Source organism: Neoarius graeffei, chromosome 20 (assembly GCF_027579695.1).
Source record: "Neoarius graeffei isolate fNeoGra1 chromosome 20, fNeoGra1.pri, whole genome shotgun sequence".
Lineage (NCBI taxonomy): Eukaryota > Metazoa > Chordata > Actinopteri > Siluriformes > Ariidae > Neoarius > Neoarius graeffei.
In genome coordinates this window covers 19,949,582-19,968,542 of record NC_083588.1, presented here as the reverse complement: position 1 = coordinate 19,968,542, position 18,961 = coordinate 19,949,582, and the positions used below count along the sequence as shown (strand labels likewise).

Sequence of the window (18,961 nt, the reverse complement as noted above, 5' to 3'; positions counted from 1 at the left end):
AGGGCCTTTCAGTGTGTAGTTTGCATGTTCTCCCCTTGTCTGCGTGGGTTTCCTCCGGGTGCTCTGGTTTCCCCCACAGTCCAAAGACATGCATGTTAGGCTAATTGGTGGCTCTAAATTGACCGTAGGTGTGAATGGTTGTTTGTCTCTATTGGCCCTTTTTCAGCTCGCTTCAGCTCACTTCAGCCCGACACGGCTCGCGTTTCGACTACCAAGAAACAGCACGACTCAGCTCGCTTCAGCCCTGCTTAGCCCCTAAAACTCGCACCGTTTTGGAGTGGGGCTGAACCGAGCCGAGTGAGGCTGGGGGCGTGAGCAGACACTCCCCTGTGCACTGATTGGTGAGGAGGAGTGTCCTCACATGCCCACACACGCCCCGCAAGCACGCTGGGATCTGTAAACACCGTAAACCCGGAAGAAGAAGAATTACGAATTACGAGAATTTCTGAAGCCTTATGCGCCTCGCCTCATCTATACGCTCTTGCCAGTATCTGTTGGCGTTGTCGGTGACAACAAGCCACAGAACCAAGACCAGCAACACTAACGACTCCATGTCCATGTTTATTGTTTACTATTCGGGTCATGAGACTACCGCTTAAAAGCTCACTGATGTCACTGTTTGCGCTGCTTAACGACATCACGTGACGTCCACCCACTTTCGCTAACTCCACCCAAAGTGTCCACCCACTTCCAGCCAGCACGGTTCAGCACGGTTGTAGTCGAAATGCAACTCCAACAGCCCCACTCAGCTCGACTCAGCACGGCACGGCTCAGCCCGACTCAGCCGCGTTTGTAGTGGAAAAGCGGCATATGTGTCAGCCCTGTGATGACCTGGTGACTTGTCCAGGGTGTACCCCACCTCTCGCCCATAGTCAGCTGGGATAGGTTCCAGCTTGCCTGCAACCCTGGTCAAACAACCATTTACACTCACATTCACACCTACGGTCAATTTAGAGCCACCAATTAATCTAACCTGCATGTCTTTGAATTGTGGGGGAAACCAGAGCACCCGGAGGAAACCCACGCATACATGGGGAGAACGTGCAAACTCTACACAGTAAGGACCCCATAAGCCACTGGGCTTGAGCCCAGAACCTTCTTGCTGTGAGGCGACAGTGCTAACCACTACACCACCCTGCCACTGCAGTGCAAGCAGATGATATTAATTATGCTATGTGATTGTCATTAATATTATTTCCACTGCTACTGAATTGCCAACCTTGAATGGAGAATAGTATTAAGTTTTCCTTTCATGTGTCTAGAGCATTAAGGTCAACTGTACTGTATATGGGTTAATGTTATATTTTGTCCATGCTTGCATGTGTCTAGTTTGCATTTTTCTCTTGTTACCTACCTTTGATATACACCCCTTTGTTTGAGATTTGTCCCTGTTAAGTATTGCATATATGATACTGAAACTCAGTCAATGCCTCCCAGTGTTTTCCCCCATGTGACTCTCAGCAAGCACCTGGTCCTAGTTTGCTTCTGAGCTCTGCTTATTCTTTTAGTGCAAGGGTGTCAAACCTACAACCTGGGAGCCAGAACCGGTCTAATACGGTTTCTAATCCGGCATTTAGAATTTATGTTCTAAATTAAAATGATCTTGTGAACTGTAATTGAATTAAAAGATTGAGCTAGTCTCTGTTATTCCCACTAGGGGGCGAGATAGTGCAATAATCTCAGTGCCATAAACTCAACTACTGCCGAAATGTGCCTCTTTTTTTTTCTTTTTTTTTTATTAACAGGCAGAAACTTTGATGCCATGACAATATATCTTTCAAAAAGAAGAAAAGTAGTGATAGTGTGCTGAGTTTTTCATGAATTATGGATCAGTTCCTACATCTTCTGTTTGTTCAAAGTTTACACTACTGCTGAATGAACATGTTATTTTGCACCATTATCAGCATACTCACCATGCCGAATGTACAATAATGTGCAAGGGCAGCTGATAGTGGATAAAATAAATGAGTTTCTGATGATTTTACCATATACAGTGGCCCCAGTAAGGTATTTGGATGCTTAAAGGTAGACTGCCTTTCAGATTTTTCAAGTTTAGGTCATGCAGGCGGCATGGTGGTGTAGTGGTTAGCACAGTTGCCTCACAGCAAGAAGGTTCCGGGTTCGAACCCAGCGGCTGCGAGGGCCTTACTGTGTGGAGTTTGCATGTTCTCCCCTTGTCGGCATGGGTTTCCTCCGGGTGCTCCGGTTTCCCCCACAATCCAAAGACATGCAGTTAAGTTGATGTGGGGCAGCCTTGGGCTGAGGTGCCCTTGAGCAAGGTACCTGACCCCTGACTGCTCCCCGGGCGCTCTGGTGTGGCTGCCCACTGCTCTGAGTGTGTGCGTGTGTTCACTGCTTCAGATGGGTTAAATGCAGAGGATGAATTTCACTGTGCTTGAAGTGTGCATGTGACAAATAAAGGTTTATTTCTTCTAAAAAGAATTTTCCCTGACACTCAATTATTTTTGTTTAGTGGACCAAAAGTTACTGAATTCAAATCACAGACTTCCAATTTTATTAGGATTTTTTAATAGAACAATTAATGAATTTAGGGCCACATGGCCCTAAATTCTCTGCTATTTTTCTTGCTTCACCATGACCCAATTCAAGATACTACATCATATGTGACGTGGTGGGCTTTCCTTGTTTGTGCAAGGCATTGTGGTATACAAATTTGAAACAGGAGGAAAATGGAGGACGAGAATGAAACGTGAAAGACTGACTACAGTAACAGAAAGCGAGAAGAAAAGATGTTATGTTGCAAAGGAAAGGAAACGGAGGACCAAACTAATAAATATCAGCGGTCAGCGAGCACCTCGGTGTGATCAGCTGTTCGTTTAGTTACATCATTTTGCCGCTGTCACTGCACAGTCAAGGTAAACCTGTAGATGGCAGTAATGCAATACTGTGGATGTCAGCTGCCATAACACCCAAAAGGAGAAGGAAAAGAAAAAGAAGCAGGTATACCTGCACATGCGCACACCGGACTTCCTCTGTCTGCTTGACTGCACAAAGTGAGCAGTTTCATGCACATTATTTGCTAGGGAATCCCCTCAAATTAAATAACTTCCCAACTACAGAATGGCCTGTTTTTTGTTGTTTTTTAGATATTGCATAAATAAATATATATCACAATAACCAAATTTCAGAGGGAACTAAATTTCACCAATTTTATGAAATCGAAAGGCTGCATAGCTTTAAGCTACACTTACAAATGCATGAATTTCAATGCATTAGAAAACAACATAACCAAGTGGCATCTATTTTATCCATCCATTATCTGTAGCCACTTATCCTGTTCTACAGGTTCGCAGGAGCCTATCCCAGCTGACTATGGGCGAGAGGTGAGGTACACCCTGGACAAGTCACCAGGTTATCGCAGGGCTGACACACACAGACAAACAACCATTCACACCTACATTCACACCTATGGTCAATTTAGAGCCACCAGTTAGCCTAACCTGCATGTCTTTGGGGGAAACTAGAGCACCCAGAGGAAACCCATGCAGACACGGGGAGAACATGCAAACTCCACACAGAAAGGCCCCCACCAGCCGCTGGGCTCAAACTCAGGACCTTCTTGCTGTGAGGCAACAGTGCTAACCACTACACCACCATGCCGCCCAGCATCTATTTTAAAGAAAGTTAATTATGTCTCATCTCATCTCATTATCTCTAGCCGCTTTATCCTGTTCTACAGGGTCGCAGGCAAGCTGGAGCCTATCCCAGCTGACTATGGGCGAAAGGCGGGGTACACCCTGGACAAGTCGCCAGAGTTAATTATGTTATAATTATCTCATCTCTCATCTCATTATCTCTAGCCACTTTATCCTGTTCTACAGGGTCGCAGGCAAGCTGGAGCCTATCCCAGCTGACTATGGGCGAAAGGCGGGGTACACCCTGGACAAGTCACCAGAGTTAATTATGTTATAATTATAAATATGTATATATACACACAGACCATAACATTAAAACCACTGACAGGTGAAGCGAATAACACTGATTACCTCGTTACAATGGATTGTGCATTGACAATTTTGTTCTTCACAAGACCTGCAGAACTGTTGAATCTGAACTTGAACATGGACTGGTGTATGCAAATTGTGGGCCGTGATTGTTCATGAGTTAGGACTATTATGAAACACTCGAGGATTTTGGAATTGGCTCATTTTACTGCCCTCTTTTGCATTTGAAAGAGGAGACAACAGTGTTTGAGCTTCACAGTATGTCAGTTCCATGTACCACAGTCTCCTTTTCCAATTATGTCAAGGTAAATACAGATTTCCATTCAATGACACCTTTAATATGGATTTCAACCCTTTACGCAAACTGAATTGAAAGAAAAGCATGTCAGCTTTTGTTGAAAGTTTATCAGTCTGACATTGGATGGATGGAACTGATGTTGCTTGCTATTTAATTCACCCAAGTGAAACTAACTAGCCACCATCATGATGGACAGCCACTGATTAATGTAGCACGACCATGCAGGACCTATTAATCAGATCGTTGGGGATAAATAACATTGAACTACAAGCAATTTGTAAGTAAAAGTCTCTAGTTATCATGCTTCAGCAGATACAGTGGTGCTTGAAAGTTTGTGAACCCTTTAGAATTTTCTATATTTCTGCATAAATATGACCCAAAACATCATCAGAATTTCACATAAGTCCTAAAAGTAGATAAAGAGAACCCAGTTAAACAAATGAGACAAAAATATTATACTTGGTCATTTACTTATTGAGGAAAATAATCCAATATTACATATCTGTGGGGCGGCACGGTGGTGTAGTGGTTAGCGCTGTCGCCTCACAGCAAGAAGGTCCTGGGTTCGAGCCCCGGGGCCGGCGAGGGCCTTTCTGTGTGGAGTTTGCATGTTGTCCGCGTGGGTTTCCTCCGGGTGCTCCGGTTTCCCCCACAGTCCAAAGACATGCAGGTTAGGTTAACTGGTGACTCTAAATTGACCGTAGGTGTGAGTGTGAATGGTTGTCTGTGTCTATGTGTCAGCCCTGTGATGACCTGGTGACTTGTCCAGGGTGTACCCCGCCTTTCGCCCGTAGTCAGCTGGGATAGGCTCCAGCTTGCCTGCGACCCTGTAGAAGGATAAAGCGGCTAGAGATAATGAGATGAGATGAGACATATCTGTGAGTGGCAAAAGTATGTGAAACTTTGCTTTCAGTATCTGGTATGACCCCCTTGTGCAGCAATTAAGTAAGTCCTTCCCACGCCATGTGGTGCATAAGGCAGCGCCGATCTCCATTTCCGTAGCCCTCGGCCTCTCACCTATTACATAGCTAGGGTTACAGTGGGGGACTAGTCCTCTGGTAATCGCAAGAGTTTGACTCCCCACTCACATCTGTATTGCAGCGTGCCTTGCCAAATGGCAGTAGGTACCATGTTCATGGTGGTTTTTGGTATGACCCAACCGTGAGTAGAACTCGCGATCTCCCAATCAAGAGGCGGACATGCTAACCACTAGGCCAACTCGCGGTATGGCTTGACCTGTATCTGCATGATTTTTTGACCAGTAATAACTGCAACTAAACATATCCGGTAACTGTTGATCAGTCCTGCACACTGGCTTGGAGGAATTTTAGCCCATTCCTCCATACAGAACAGCTTCAACTCTAGGATGTTGGTGGGTTTCCTCACATGAACTGCTCGCTTCAGGTCCTTCGACAACATTTCAATTGGATTAAGGTCAGGACTTTGACTTGGCCATTCCAAAACATTAAGAAGAAAGAAGAAACCTTTTATTTGTCACATGCACACTTCAAGCACAGTGAAATTCATCCTCTGCATTTAACCCATCTGAAGCAGTGAACACACGTACACACACCCAGAGTAGTGGGCAGCCACACTAGAGCTCCCGGGGAGCAGTCAGGGGTCAGGTACCTTGCTCAAGGGCACTTCAGCCCAAGGCCACCTCATGTTAAACCTAACTGCATGTCTTTGGACTGTGGGAGAAACCGGAGCACCTGGAGGAAACCCACGCAGACACAGGGAGAACATGCAAACTCTACACAGTAAGGCCCTCGCCAGCCTCTGGGTTCGAACCCAGAACCTTCTTGCTGTGAGGCAACCGTGCTAACCACTACATGACTGTGCTGCCCAGTTAACTTTATTCTTCTTTAACCGTTCTCTGGTAGAATGACTTATGTGCTTAGGGTCGTTGTCTTGCTGCATGACCCACCTTCTCTTGAGATTCAGTTCATGGACAGATGACATGACATTTTCCTTTAGAATTCGCTGGTATAATTCAGAATTCATTGTTCCATCAATGATGGCAAGCCATACTGGCCCACATGCAGCAAAATAGGCCCAAACCATGATACTACTATCACCACCATGTTTCACAGATGGGATAAGGTTCTTATGCTGGAATGCAGTGGGGGTTTTTTTCTCCAAACATAATGCTTCTCAGGCGGCACGGTGGTGTAGTGGTTAGCGCTGTCGCCTCACAGCAAGAAGGTCCTGGGTTCGAGCCCCGGGGCCGGCGAGGGCCTTTCTGTGTGGAGTTTGCATGTTCTCCCCGTGTCCACGTGGGTTTCCTCCGGGTGCTCCGGTTTCCCCCACAGTCCAAAGACATGCAGGTTAGGTTAACTGGTGATTCTAAATTGACCGTAGGTGTGAATGTGAGTGTGAATGGTTGTCTGTGTCTATGTGTCAGCCCTGTGATGACCTGGCGACTTGTCCAGGGTGTACCCCGCCTTTCGCCCATAGTCAGCTGGGATAGGCTCCAGTTTGCCTGCGACCCTGTAGAAGGATAAAGCGGCTAGAGATAATGAGATGAGATAATGCTTCTCATTTAAACCAGAAGGTTCTATTTTGGTCTCATCCATCCACAAAAATTTTTCCAACAGTCTTCTGGCTTGTCCACATGATCTTTAGCAAACTGCAGATGGGCAACAATGTTCTTTTTGGAGAGCAGTGGCTTTCTCCTTTCAACCCTGCCATGCACACCATTGTTGTTCAGTGTTCTCCTGATGATGGACTCATGAACATGAACATTAGCCAATGTAAGCGAGGCCTTCAGTTACTTAGAAGTTACCCTGGGGTCCTTTGTGACCTCGCCGACTATTACATGCCTTGCTCTTGGAGTAATCTTTGTTGGTCGACCACTCCTGGGGAGGGTAACAATGATCTTGAATTCCCTCCATTTGTACACAATCTGCCTGACTGTGGATTGGTGGAGTCCAAACCCTTTAGAGATGGTTTTGTAACCTTTTCCATCCTCATGAGCATCAGCAACGCTTTTTCTGAGGTCCTCAGGAATCTCCTTTGTTTGTGCCATGATACACTTCCACAAACATGTTGTGAAGATCAGACTTTGATAGATCCCTGTTCTTTAAATAAACCAGGGTGCCCACTCACACCTGATTGTCATCCCATTGATTGAAAACACCTGACTCTAATTTCACCTTCAAATTAACTGCTAATCCTAGAGGTTCACATACTTTTGCCACTCACATATATGTAATATTGGATCATTTTCCTCAATAAATAAAAGACCAAGTATAATATTTTTGTCTCATTTGTTTAACTGGGTTCTCTTTATCTACTTTTAGGACTTTGTGAAAATCTGATGTTGTTTTAGAATAAACCTTTATTCATCACATGCACACTTCAAGCACAGTGAAATTCATCCTCTGCATTTAACCCATCTGAAGCAGTGAACACACGCACCCAGAGCAGTGGGCAGCCTAGAGCTGCCCGGGGAGCATGGGGTTCGGTACCTTGCTCAAGGGCACCTCAGCCCAAGGCCGCCCCACGTCAACCTAACTGCATGTCTTTGGATTTAGCCCAGGAGTAATAGGGTTATACCCGGAACAAATTAGTAACAAGCTGAAAATTTCAGAATATGTCCAGAATACCTTTAGGAATAACATACTAAAAGTCCCCGGAAATCCCCATTGTGCTCTCTGAGAAATTCAAGATGGCGTCCAAAATGGCCGCCAAATGGAGATCTGCCCATATCTCAGGCCCAAAACAAAATATTAATGCAATTAAAAGGTCAGAATATATGTTTTGTAGGGTAGGAGAGTAAATTCCAACATGTGTGTATTAATTACATTGTGTATTAACATTATATAATAACAATATACACATTATTATAACAGTATATAATGTGTTCACTTGCCATGTCTGGTTAGATTGTCATATTTTTGGCACTTCACCAGTTCACATTTATGAATGTGCACAGTACTATGAATGTGTGTAGGTTTCATCCAGTCTGATCCTTGAATCAAGTATCAATCTTGAAACGCCCTGGCCCATAAATTCACATCCAAGAAGAAATAATGACTGTTATGACAAAATAATCGTTATGGTATCATGATATCTCATATGTTTTTGAAATGGCTTCAGTTCTTAATGTTTAGGACTAATAATTACAGACTTATAATTGTAAATCTATACATGTGCTATTTAATGTCCACTACTGATTATAGAGTGTGGATCCATTGGTTACTCGTTCACTCCGTATCATCCTATTCTGTTCACAAAACAACAAACACAATTACTAGGGGTTGGAGCACTTCATCTCATCTCATTATCTCTAGCCGCTTTGTCCTGTTCTACAGGGTCGCAGGCAAGCTGGAGCCTATCCCAGCTGACTACGGGCGAAAGGCGGGGTACACCCTGGACAAGTCGCCAGGTCATCACAGGGCTGACACATAGACACAGACAACCATTCACACTCACATTCACACCTACGGTCAATTTAGAGTCACCAGTTAATCTAACCTGCATGTCTTTGGACTGTGGGGGAAACCAGAGCACCCGGAGGAAACCCACGCGGACACGGGGAGAACATGCAAACTCCACACAGAAAGGCCCTCGCCGGCCCTGGGGCTCAAACCCAGGACCTTCTTGCTGTGAGGCGACAGTGCTAACCACTACACCACCGTGCCGCCCGGAGCACTTATTTTCATTAATATTAATTAAAGTAAATTGGTGGTGTAAAATGAAAAATGGCATGTTAAAAGGTCATGCTGAGTTCAGTCATTTTTAAAAGGTCATGCTGAGTTTAGTCATTTTTTGTCCAAACACACTGGCATTGCTAGTAGTAAAGACTGGCACTAGAAACTCAAAGATTAATTTTTTTCCACCCTTAAACAAGCTTGAATAAATTCCCTACTTCACTGATGGTACAACAAAGGTCCAAGCATTACAACTGAGGCACTGAGAAGTGTTTAAGTCTACTCATTGTTTATAAGCAAGAGCTTTTATTGAGGCAGACCTTTTTGTCATGAAAGTCGCCGGAATGTTGAAGAAGTGTACTGAAACAGCTTGCCATTGTAGTTTTAGAAGATAGAGTTCTCAAATTTAATTTCCCTTTAATATTTTATCAAAGCTTAAAGATGCACTAAATATTAAGGAAATTGATGTCTAATTGTTGTCTTACATTATGTTCATGTATGTAGGTAGCCTACTAAGCTAATCTGTCAATCATGTCAACCATCAAATTCCATGTAATTTCCACATTAATGACCTTGTAATCTTGGTTAATTTTAATTTTAACAGTGTGACAATGGTGAATTTGCATTGCTTGTATGAGAGAACATATAGTTTAACATTTTAATTGCATTTATATTATGTTTTATCCCTGAGATATTGAAAAATCTCCAATCGGTGGCCATTTTGGACGCCATCTTGAATTTCTCAGAGAGCACAAGGTGGATTCCCGGGGACTTTGAGTATGTTATTCCTAAGGGTATTCTAAACATATTCTGAAAAATTCAGCTTGTTACTAATTTGTTCCGGGTTGAACTCAATTTTGAGCTAATGCTCTTGGGCTAATTGTGGGGGAAACCGGAGCACCCGGAGGAAACCCACGCAGACACGGGGAGAACATGCAAACTCCACACAGAAAGGCCCTCGCCAGCCATTGGGTTCAAACCCGGAACCTTCTTGCTGTGAGGCAACCGTGCTAACCACTACACCACTGTGCCACCCAGGTCTATTTTTAGGTCATATTTATGCAGAAATATAGAAAATTCTAAATGGTTCACAATTTTCAAGCACCACTGTACCCATCTCATTTGTTGACAAATCCAAGAACCCCCATGTTAAATAAAGATTTTGTAGTAATGAAAAGATCATTCAGTCCACCCATGGTAAAGCAACGACACTCCACTAGTGATAAATGAGAAAGTCGGTTATCTTGGCATACAATATACTTTGGTGTAGCAAAGATAACGTTGCACCAAAGACCTCAGTGGTGGGTGCAGTCATGCGTGTATATATAAATAGGTGGCAGCAGGATGGTGCAGCGGTTAGTAGCTGACTGGGGCCTTTCTGTGCAGAGTTTGCTTGTTCTCCCCATGGTTGTGTGGGTTTCCTCCACAGTCTAAAAACATGTGGATTTGGTCAACTGGTTACTCTAAATGACCCTTGGGTGTGAAAGTGAGTGTGAATGGTTGCTCACCTTTGTGTTAGCCCTACAATAGATTGGCAACCTGCCCAGGGTGTACCCTACTTCTCACCCAAAGTCAACTGGGATTCACTCCAGCTTCCCCCATGACCCTGATGAATAAGAAATATGGCTGGCTGGCTGGATACGTGATCTCAACAGCAGAAGCCCACATCAGGTTCTACTGGTCAGCCAAGAACAGAAAGCTGAAGCTGCAGTGAGCATAGGTTCATCAAAACTGGACAGTTGAAGACTGGAAAACATAACCTGGTCTGATGAATCTTGATTTCTGCTGAGGCACACAGATGGTAGAGTCAGAATTTGGTGCCAGCTGCTATTCATGGACCTAATCTGCCTTGTGTCAAGAATCCAGGCTGGTGGGGGTATCATGGTGTGGAGGAGGAGTTCCTGGCACACTTTGGGCCTATTAATACAAATCAATCAATCATCATTTGAATGCCGCAGGCTATTTAAATATTGTTGCTGATCCTGTGCATCCGTTCATGTCCAAATCTTCTAATGGCTACTTTCTGCATGATAATGCACCAAGCAAAAGTTGTCTCAAATTGATTTCATGAACATGAAATGCTTTAGTGGCTTTTCCAATCACTGGCTCGGAATCCAGTAGAACACCTTTGGCCCACAGTGCACTTGGGAATATACACTATGTTCCACCTTGAGACATACCAGAGCAGTTACATAGGCTGCCATTTAGTGTTGGCTTAAATGAAGTGATAAAAAGCAAAAAATATACATCACTTGAGTCCATCCTCCTTTATATAGAACAACAGCAGTCTTAATTGAATCGCTGGTCATTTTTAAGCTTAAATGTATGCCTTTGTGTTGCTTGCTTTCTTTATTTGTTTAATATTCCTTTAGATAATGCCATTAATATGAAACAACTGGGTTTTACTATAGGTTCATTGAATGCGTATGAAACAAACAAGCAAAAAAAATAAAAAATACACCAATTATTAAACCCAGCAGCATAACCTGAATATAAACTCATAGCAACTCATTGCAATTTGTGTGATTTAAAGCCGATCATTTAAGGTTTACATTAGTTAGTTTTTTTTATATGTAAATTTACATACACTCAGGAGCACAAATAGGATACCAACATTTTTTAAGTGGTGTATACTTACCATAACTGTATGGTAGGTATACTGAAGAATCTAACAAAATGGCCAATGTGGTGTGCATGTGTGTGCAGACACTATTTTTTTCAAGTCAACAAAGTTTAAAATGAGACAGCATATTATTAAACATACAAGAGAAATTTTATTCAGGAAAACACACTCATTTTGATTTTAACAATACTTCACTACACAACTTTGCTTACAGCTGAATAAGGCCACAGGGCCAAAGTGCAACAGAACACATGGTTATAGTTAAGTGTAAGGCAATTGGTTAATATTTCACTTGCAAGAGGTTCCTAACAATTTCTAACATCAATAACGGAGCAGAAAATCAAAGCAGCATTATAATCCTTCTCTGTTTCTAAAACCCATGATTAAAGCCAAGTCTGGTCCCAGGGGATCAAAAAGTGAGTTTTTATTCCAATTTAATCCTGGATTAAATTGATTTCCAAAATGTCCCTGAGTATAAATTTTGATTATTTTTCTACTACCCTGATCAGTACATATATGGGAAGTGTTTCTGCAGAACAAAGTCCAAACAAGTACATGTAAACAAACTGTCAATGACAAGCAGCGGATTAATAATGGAATGATCCAGAAAATGTGCATGCTGACAAAAGGAATCACCACAAATTTTATGCACTTTCAGTTGTTTCTCTGCCAAAACAGGAAGCTGCATTGTTCTTGTGTAAACTATAGCCTTTTTATATTTCCGTCGTCATTTCACAGTTATGCTAATATTGCAGAAGCATAATCAAAGATTGTCACTTTTTATATTGCACTTCAGCATGCACCCAAGTGGCACCCAGTATGAAAATACTGCTTATGATGATTGTAAAGAAACACAACTCTGAGATAATAGACTGGTGTATGAAGTGGAAGCAGGGTGATGATGGGAAACTTTGATATGGGGTTTATCTTTGCATTCGTTCTTGCTTGAGGAGGATGGAGAACTTCCAGGCCTCAATATACTGTGCTAAAAGTATCTCATCAGGGAAGAACTCCTCCACATCTGGAGGGACATCCATGTCTTTTCTTTCCATGTAGGACACCACAGTGTCTTTCACACTGGTAAGCGGAAATCACATGTAAAACAAATTACTTATTCAGACTAATATACAGTACACAGTATACAAACCACAAAATCAGTTATAACTAAAGATTATGAGTAAAATATTTTCTTCCAAACCCAGCACAATGCTGTAGGCTCACCTCCAGTTGGGTTTGTAGGTGTCTGTGGCATTTGGGTTCTTCAAGACCAGCAGTAGAAACTCATGCATTTCCAGCAAGAAAGAGTCTGCACTGGTCTTTGCAAAGAAACCAGTAAGCAGTCTCTTTTCCTCTTCTCCCAGAGCTTCTTTATACTCCTTACTTATCCCAATAAATGGGTCCTGAGAAGTACACAAATCAATCTAAATGAAAAACTGACTGACACCAGCAACTGGAACAGTTAGAAAATGTTTTCTACAATTAGACTAGGCTAAACTACAATAGACTGTACTATACAGATCCTGTTTAGTGGAAATGGAAATCACAACACCAATTGTACTGAGATTCTTGTACCCTCTTAAGGCGTAGCATTGTCTCAGATTTGAGAGAGGTAAGGAACTGCCACAGAGCCACACAGTGTTTCAGACAGCACCTACTCAGAGCCTGAAAATTGAGCACAATATGGGTAATTACTTACATATCTTACAATATGAATTTTCATATTCACATACTGGCAAAGTATTTACACAAAGCAGCAATTTATGCAATACACTTAAATATATATGACAGAGAAATTCAGAACCGAGTTAAAATATACAAAAAGGTCTTGGTGACCTTAAGTACATGCAAGGCTATGTGGTCAGCCATTTGCAGTTCTTCCTTCAGATAATCGCCCAGTTGCATGTTGGGTTCTCCCCCAGTCATGGCTAGGAAGCCCAAGGCTACTTCCACAGTGGACAATGCCTCACACGCGTCACTGTAGGACTGCAGTTCCACAGATAGCGTGGACTGACTTAGTGAGGACAAAGACTCCTGCAGCAGATACACAGTCAGGAATGCAATTTAATTCATCATCATAATATACATATACGAGGGTAAGTCAAAAAGTTCTAAGACAGATGTTATAATTTCAAAAGAATTCAAAAAAGGAATACAAAGAAGGAACTCTGAGATGGAAACATCACTTGCAGAAGTGTTTAGACTTAAATGGAGGATATGTAGAGAAATAGCTTTGTTATTTTCATAAAGATTTTTTTCATTTGTCTTAGAACTTTTTGACTTACCCTCGTATAACAAAGGAAATAAGCATAACCAAGATTGTATTAAGAAATCATGGTAATCATTAAAGGCTGAGAGAAGCGTACCCCTTTCCCCTTTGGATAATAATAGTACAAGTCCTGACAATGAAAACTTATCATTGAAACCCATGTCATAAATGTCGGGAACATTCAGAATTTGTCGAGTTTAAATTTCACACCAAGGGAATCCCGGTACCCACGTCGCCATTATTAGCTGGCGTGACGTCACGAGTGTGAGTGGTTTTACCGGCGGTTTTTCCACTTGCATCCACACAGTGTAGGTTCTGTCCGACTCTCTGCTAGATTATGCTCATTTTGACGGAAACTTGTGACAGAACACGACGTAGAAAGAGAGACAATCATTAAACTACAATCTATGACTGTTATGGAGGAGAAGAAGGGGGAGAGAAAAAAAGGGAAAGCGCCTGGAAAGCGATGTGGGTGCAGCAACACAAATGCCGTGGAGGGAGTGGCTCTGTTCCTTTTCCTGAAAGATAATCACTAATTAGTCAAGACTTTGCTCCAATGAACTGCATAGCATTTGGTTTCCAACATACTGTAATACTACTAACTTGAGGAATGCATCTTCAACTTCCAGTCATCCAAATCCCTTAAGGCACGGAGGTGAGCTCATGCCGGGGTGAATAACATCCCAAGGCATGGTCCTAGCGGGCCTTGCCCATGCTGGTTCACGAAGGCACGGGGAGAGGGACGTGCCTGCGAAATTTCGCCTCACTGTGAGCTTCCCTGGCCGAGTTATGAATTTGTAAAATCCACCCAGAGCCGTGGATCACATTAAAGTGCATGGCGAGGAGCAGAGCTCGCGCCGGGGCGAATAATATCCCGAAGCGCGGTCCTAGTGGGCCGTGCCGGTTCACGAGGGTACGGGGAGAGGTACGTGCCTACGAAATTCCGCCTTGCTGCAAGCTTTCCTTGCAGAGTTCTCATCTCATTATCTCTAGCCGCTTTATCCTGTTCTACAGGGCCGCAGGCAAGCTGGAGCCTATCCCAGCTGACTACGGGCGAAAGGCAGGGTACACCCTGGACAAGTCACCAGGTCATCACAGCGTCGACACAGACAACCATTCACACTCACATTCACACATACGGTAAATCTGGCCGTAGCCGTGAATCATATAGAAACTCAAGGCGCGGAGTAGAGCTTACACCGGGGTGAATAACATCCTGAGGCACCCGTGCTGGTTTGTAGGGGGTCGTGTAGAGGGAGATGCCTGCAAAATTTGGCTTCGCTGGGACCTCTGGTGGCCGAGTTATGAGCGTTTAAAGGCCGGCTGAAGCCGTGGATCAAATCAAAACTTAAGGTTCATCATTATCACTGTCCCCACTCTCACCAGACAATTCTGGTTTGAATCAGTATGGTTTGATGCCTCTCTCTTCTTCCGTATCGCTAGCCACTTTTTCTTCTTCTGTCAATACGTTGCCATCAACTTGAACTGACAAAAAACTACTAAAACTTGAATTTTCTCGCTCACTAAATTCCTGCTCGCTTTGGTCGCTCATGTTGTTCGTAGCCGATGTACACTCTTGACGTCACGTGGCGCCCATCTGCTACTTCCAGTTGCTTGGCAGATGGTTCTAAAAGGCCTAAATTTACTCGGCTTCAGTCTGCGAATATATCTGCTACCATGCGGTTTAGAGAATAGCTGCCTCTGTCCAGGGACTCGATAAACCTCACCGAACTTAACTGCTATTCTGTTCTAGTGCAAAAAAAAAAATGCATTTCTCTCGGCCTTTAAGCACATACACTCACCAGCCACTTTAAGAAGGAACACTTGTACACTTGCTCAGCCATGCAATTCAGCCAATTACAGTATATGGCAGCAGCACAGTGCTTAAAATTATACAGATACAGGTCAAGAGCTTTGCTTAACATTCACGTCAAATATCAGAATGAGGGGAAAACGTGATCTCATTGACTTTGACCATGGCATGGTTGTTGGTGTCAGACAAGGTTGTTTGAGTATTTCAGAAATTGAAGATATCCTGGAATTTTCATATAATGTTCTCTAGAGTTGTTGCCTGACACATGACTGACTGACTGGATAATTGTATGAATAAGCAGGTGAAAAGTTATTCCTATTAAAGTGGCTGGTGAGATTAGACATAAGTTGTTATAGGTTTTGGTGACAATGAAGATCTAACTGTTCAAATAGCCACTCATCCATATTCTACACATTATGTCATAGCTGAATATTTCATAAAACTTACTTGCTGAACTTTGCCTTTCACATCCTGGAAGATGTTTTCATAATTCCTGTCATGTCTGTTTACAAAGGTTGGAATTCCCTAGAAGTCATAAACATATAATTTATGTCATTTTCAAGTACTGGATTCATAAGATTAGTGTAGTTTTGTGTGTCTCTTGAAGGTTCTGCAGACCCACATTGAGGGTGATAAATGGCTTGCCCTGAAGGAAGCGCACGAGGAGCTGCTGCTGGATCTTGGGCAGGTCATACTCAGACAGTGTCTCGTGGCCACGTTCCATGCTGTACTGGCAGTTGGAAAGCACGAGAGGTAGCAGATCTCGTTCTACCTCATATCTGATCACATGGAGCTCCGTCAGGTCTGCTGGACTCACTGTGTAACTGTATATATGTATATATTTATAAAAAGATCAAGTCAGAATTTTTGGTACCTTTCTTAAAAGATGCATAAAAAAATGTTTTGTGGGGAAATTAGCTGATATTCACAAATCTAACCTTTAATTGAAGTAAATTTATTTACTAAGAAAATAACAAATAAATCATGTTTCAGAATTAACAGGCTTCCCTAAAATTTCTTATGAAAAATATTTAACTGTAGCATGTTCCAATTTAGATTTTACTTTAAGTTCATCCGAGTCTTTAGGATCTCTTAAGCAATCATCCGTGATGTCCTGTTTCACAAGGGTAAAAAAAAAGTCTAGAAAAATAAGTTACAGACCTGAAATTAAGATGTGTTTAGAAAAATGTAGCTGAACAGGGTTTTATGATCAGATGAGCTTTTTTTGGCACTCAAGGTGCCACATTTAGTGTAAAAAGAAGGCTGGGATATCCTTTTTTTTTTCCTCCTGAAAAACTAAAACTAATACTGAAACTAAATAAGAACTGAGCTAAAACTAGTCAACTCCTCAAAATAAAAATACTGGTAAAACTAACAAAAACTAAACTGAATGACTAAATAAAAACTGATGAAAGTTTCAAAATGAATTTAATCAAACTTTCTAACTCTGCTTAGGACACATGGCTTCATTATTGGCATTAAATTCCCTATATGCAAACTTCTGACTGCAACTGCACATACGTACATATCTGAAATACATTTTATGGGAATGTTTGTTTGATGCCGAGTGTCAGTAAAAAGTAAATTTAAAAAAAATTAAAGCTGAAAGTCTGCACTATGAGCATTATTTAATTTCAAATGTAACATACTGTGGTAGACCGCTAAAATAACGCTGTTCTTTTTCCACACATACAGTACCATCTTTACCAAGGATGCCAATAATTCTGACTATACTGTGTACATGATGACTGAGACAGGCTTCTGCTCTACTCCTGATTTTATATCATTACTAACAGAGGAAATTTTTCTGAAGCTGTTCTTCAGTCTGGCTTACAGAGAGCACTGTAATTCCAGAAAGCCCATTAAACTGACAAAAGACTACCGAACTACAGTTACCACAGGACAAATTAGGACTGGCTGATTTAATAAGACAATTTCACTTATAGGATCAATAAACCCAATTTTCTTTCAAACTTAGCCAAATCCTGGCTATATCTCTGTTACAGCTTAACAGCAGTGAGGGAGGATAATGATTATTATTCTATCCATATTCACTGGATATGAGCAATCGCGTGCTCTGATTGGCTACTCTACTCCTAGGCTATCAGCTCATATAGACCCCTTTCACTGACGTCACCCGAAACCGGAAGTAAACAGACCCTGCGCCATTTTGGAAGACCAACAAACTCGTGATTAGGGGGAAATAACGGCAGCGGTATGTGAACCCACGAGAATAAAGTGGAGTGGCAAACGACTTAAACAAACAAATCTGAGCTGTTTTATTTATGATTTATTGGCCCAACAGTAGACTTGAAAGAAACCTGTGTGAGACTTGGCAAAAAACTGTGGATATAATGGACAAGTCTGTGCATGATCTGCGGACACTTTGAGGTAAGCAAACGCAAGAAATTCAGATTTAAAACATGCTAAATTGGCCCCAAGTTGATAACTGTATGAGGAGCAAGCCTCCCAGACTTCTACAATTTAATAATAATAATAATAATAATAATTTAGGATGGTTTGGGGCTTGCTCGCTGCTGCCAGGTTGGTTGTTGAGTAGCCTGACTGTTTTTTTTTTTCTTGCGTGTGGTATCATTGTTGACGCGAGGTTGTTTTTTGAACATGCCAATGCGGACACGATTTCCCCTGATGAGTTATGACTTCAGACGCGATGCGTGTGTGGAGTCTGCGTGATATGTGCGCAAGATAGGCTTCTCATGTGTTTGGAGATCCGCGCTCTGAGACAAGCGCAAGCGCCTCCCCCAAGGGAAAAAAAGGGACCCCCCGAAAATATCGGCATAGTTCGAACACTGAGTGTAGGCACTGGGTGTAAACAACAAATAGTTTACAATATCTGGGTAGCAAACAGATGGCAGAATTGGTGTCCGGTCCTCCTTATGTTTCCATTCTCCCTTGCCGCGAGTCTTATCATATGGGTCAAACCCATCAATCACAGCCAGTTTCTCCACATACCGTGCCCTTTCTGCAGCTGGTAATGTACTCACATAACCAGAATTATCATCCATTGTGTCACTTTACTCTTGCTCGTACTTTGTTTTATATTGTGAGTGCATGTACTTGGTCTTCCAATGTGGCGCCTAACAAAATCTCGCGGCGCGGTGACGTCATGTGAAAGGGGTCTATACTGTGAATAGAGAAAAACAAAATGGCGGAGTGTGTTGCTGAACCAACCAAGGACGACATAAAAACTCTACTTGAAAACAAAACCCCCCCAAAATACAAAAAAGCAACAAAATATTTCATGCTAAGAACATCTCTTTTTTTATTTTTCAAGAGTTATTATTATAGTATTTTTCACAAATTGCTACTTTCATTTCGCC

The 18,961-nt window shown here is 42.4% G+C and overlaps 1 protein-coding gene across 2 annotated transcripts in view; it reads right to left on the bottom strand.

The window, feature by feature from the left end:
* Nucleotides 1-11,669: 11,669 nt before the first annotated feature.
* rnf213a (ring finger protein 213a) overlaps nucleotides 11,670-18,961 on the bottom strand; it is a 131,610-nt gene continuing 124,318 nt past the window's right edge. For both annotated transcript variants that reach the window (XM_060901392.1, XM_060901393.1), the window contains exons 62-67: nucleotides 16,243-16,444; nucleotides 16,068-16,145; nucleotides 13,375-13,572; nucleotides 13,114-13,203; nucleotides 12,763-12,941; nucleotides 11,670-12,618 (exon numbers count right to left, since the gene is read on the bottom strand). In XM_060901392.1, the coding sequence (XP_060757375.1) occupies nucleotides 12,465-12,618; nucleotides 12,763-12,941; nucleotides 13,114-13,203; nucleotides 13,375-13,572; nucleotides 16,068-16,145; nucleotides 16,243-16,444 (901 nt within the window). In that variant the 3' untranslated portion in view covers nucleotides 11,670-12,464. The remainder of the gene's footprint in view (nucleotides 12,619-12,762; nucleotides 12,942-13,113; nucleotides 13,204-13,374; nucleotides 13,573-16,067; nucleotides 16,146-16,242; nucleotides 16,445-18,961) is intronic.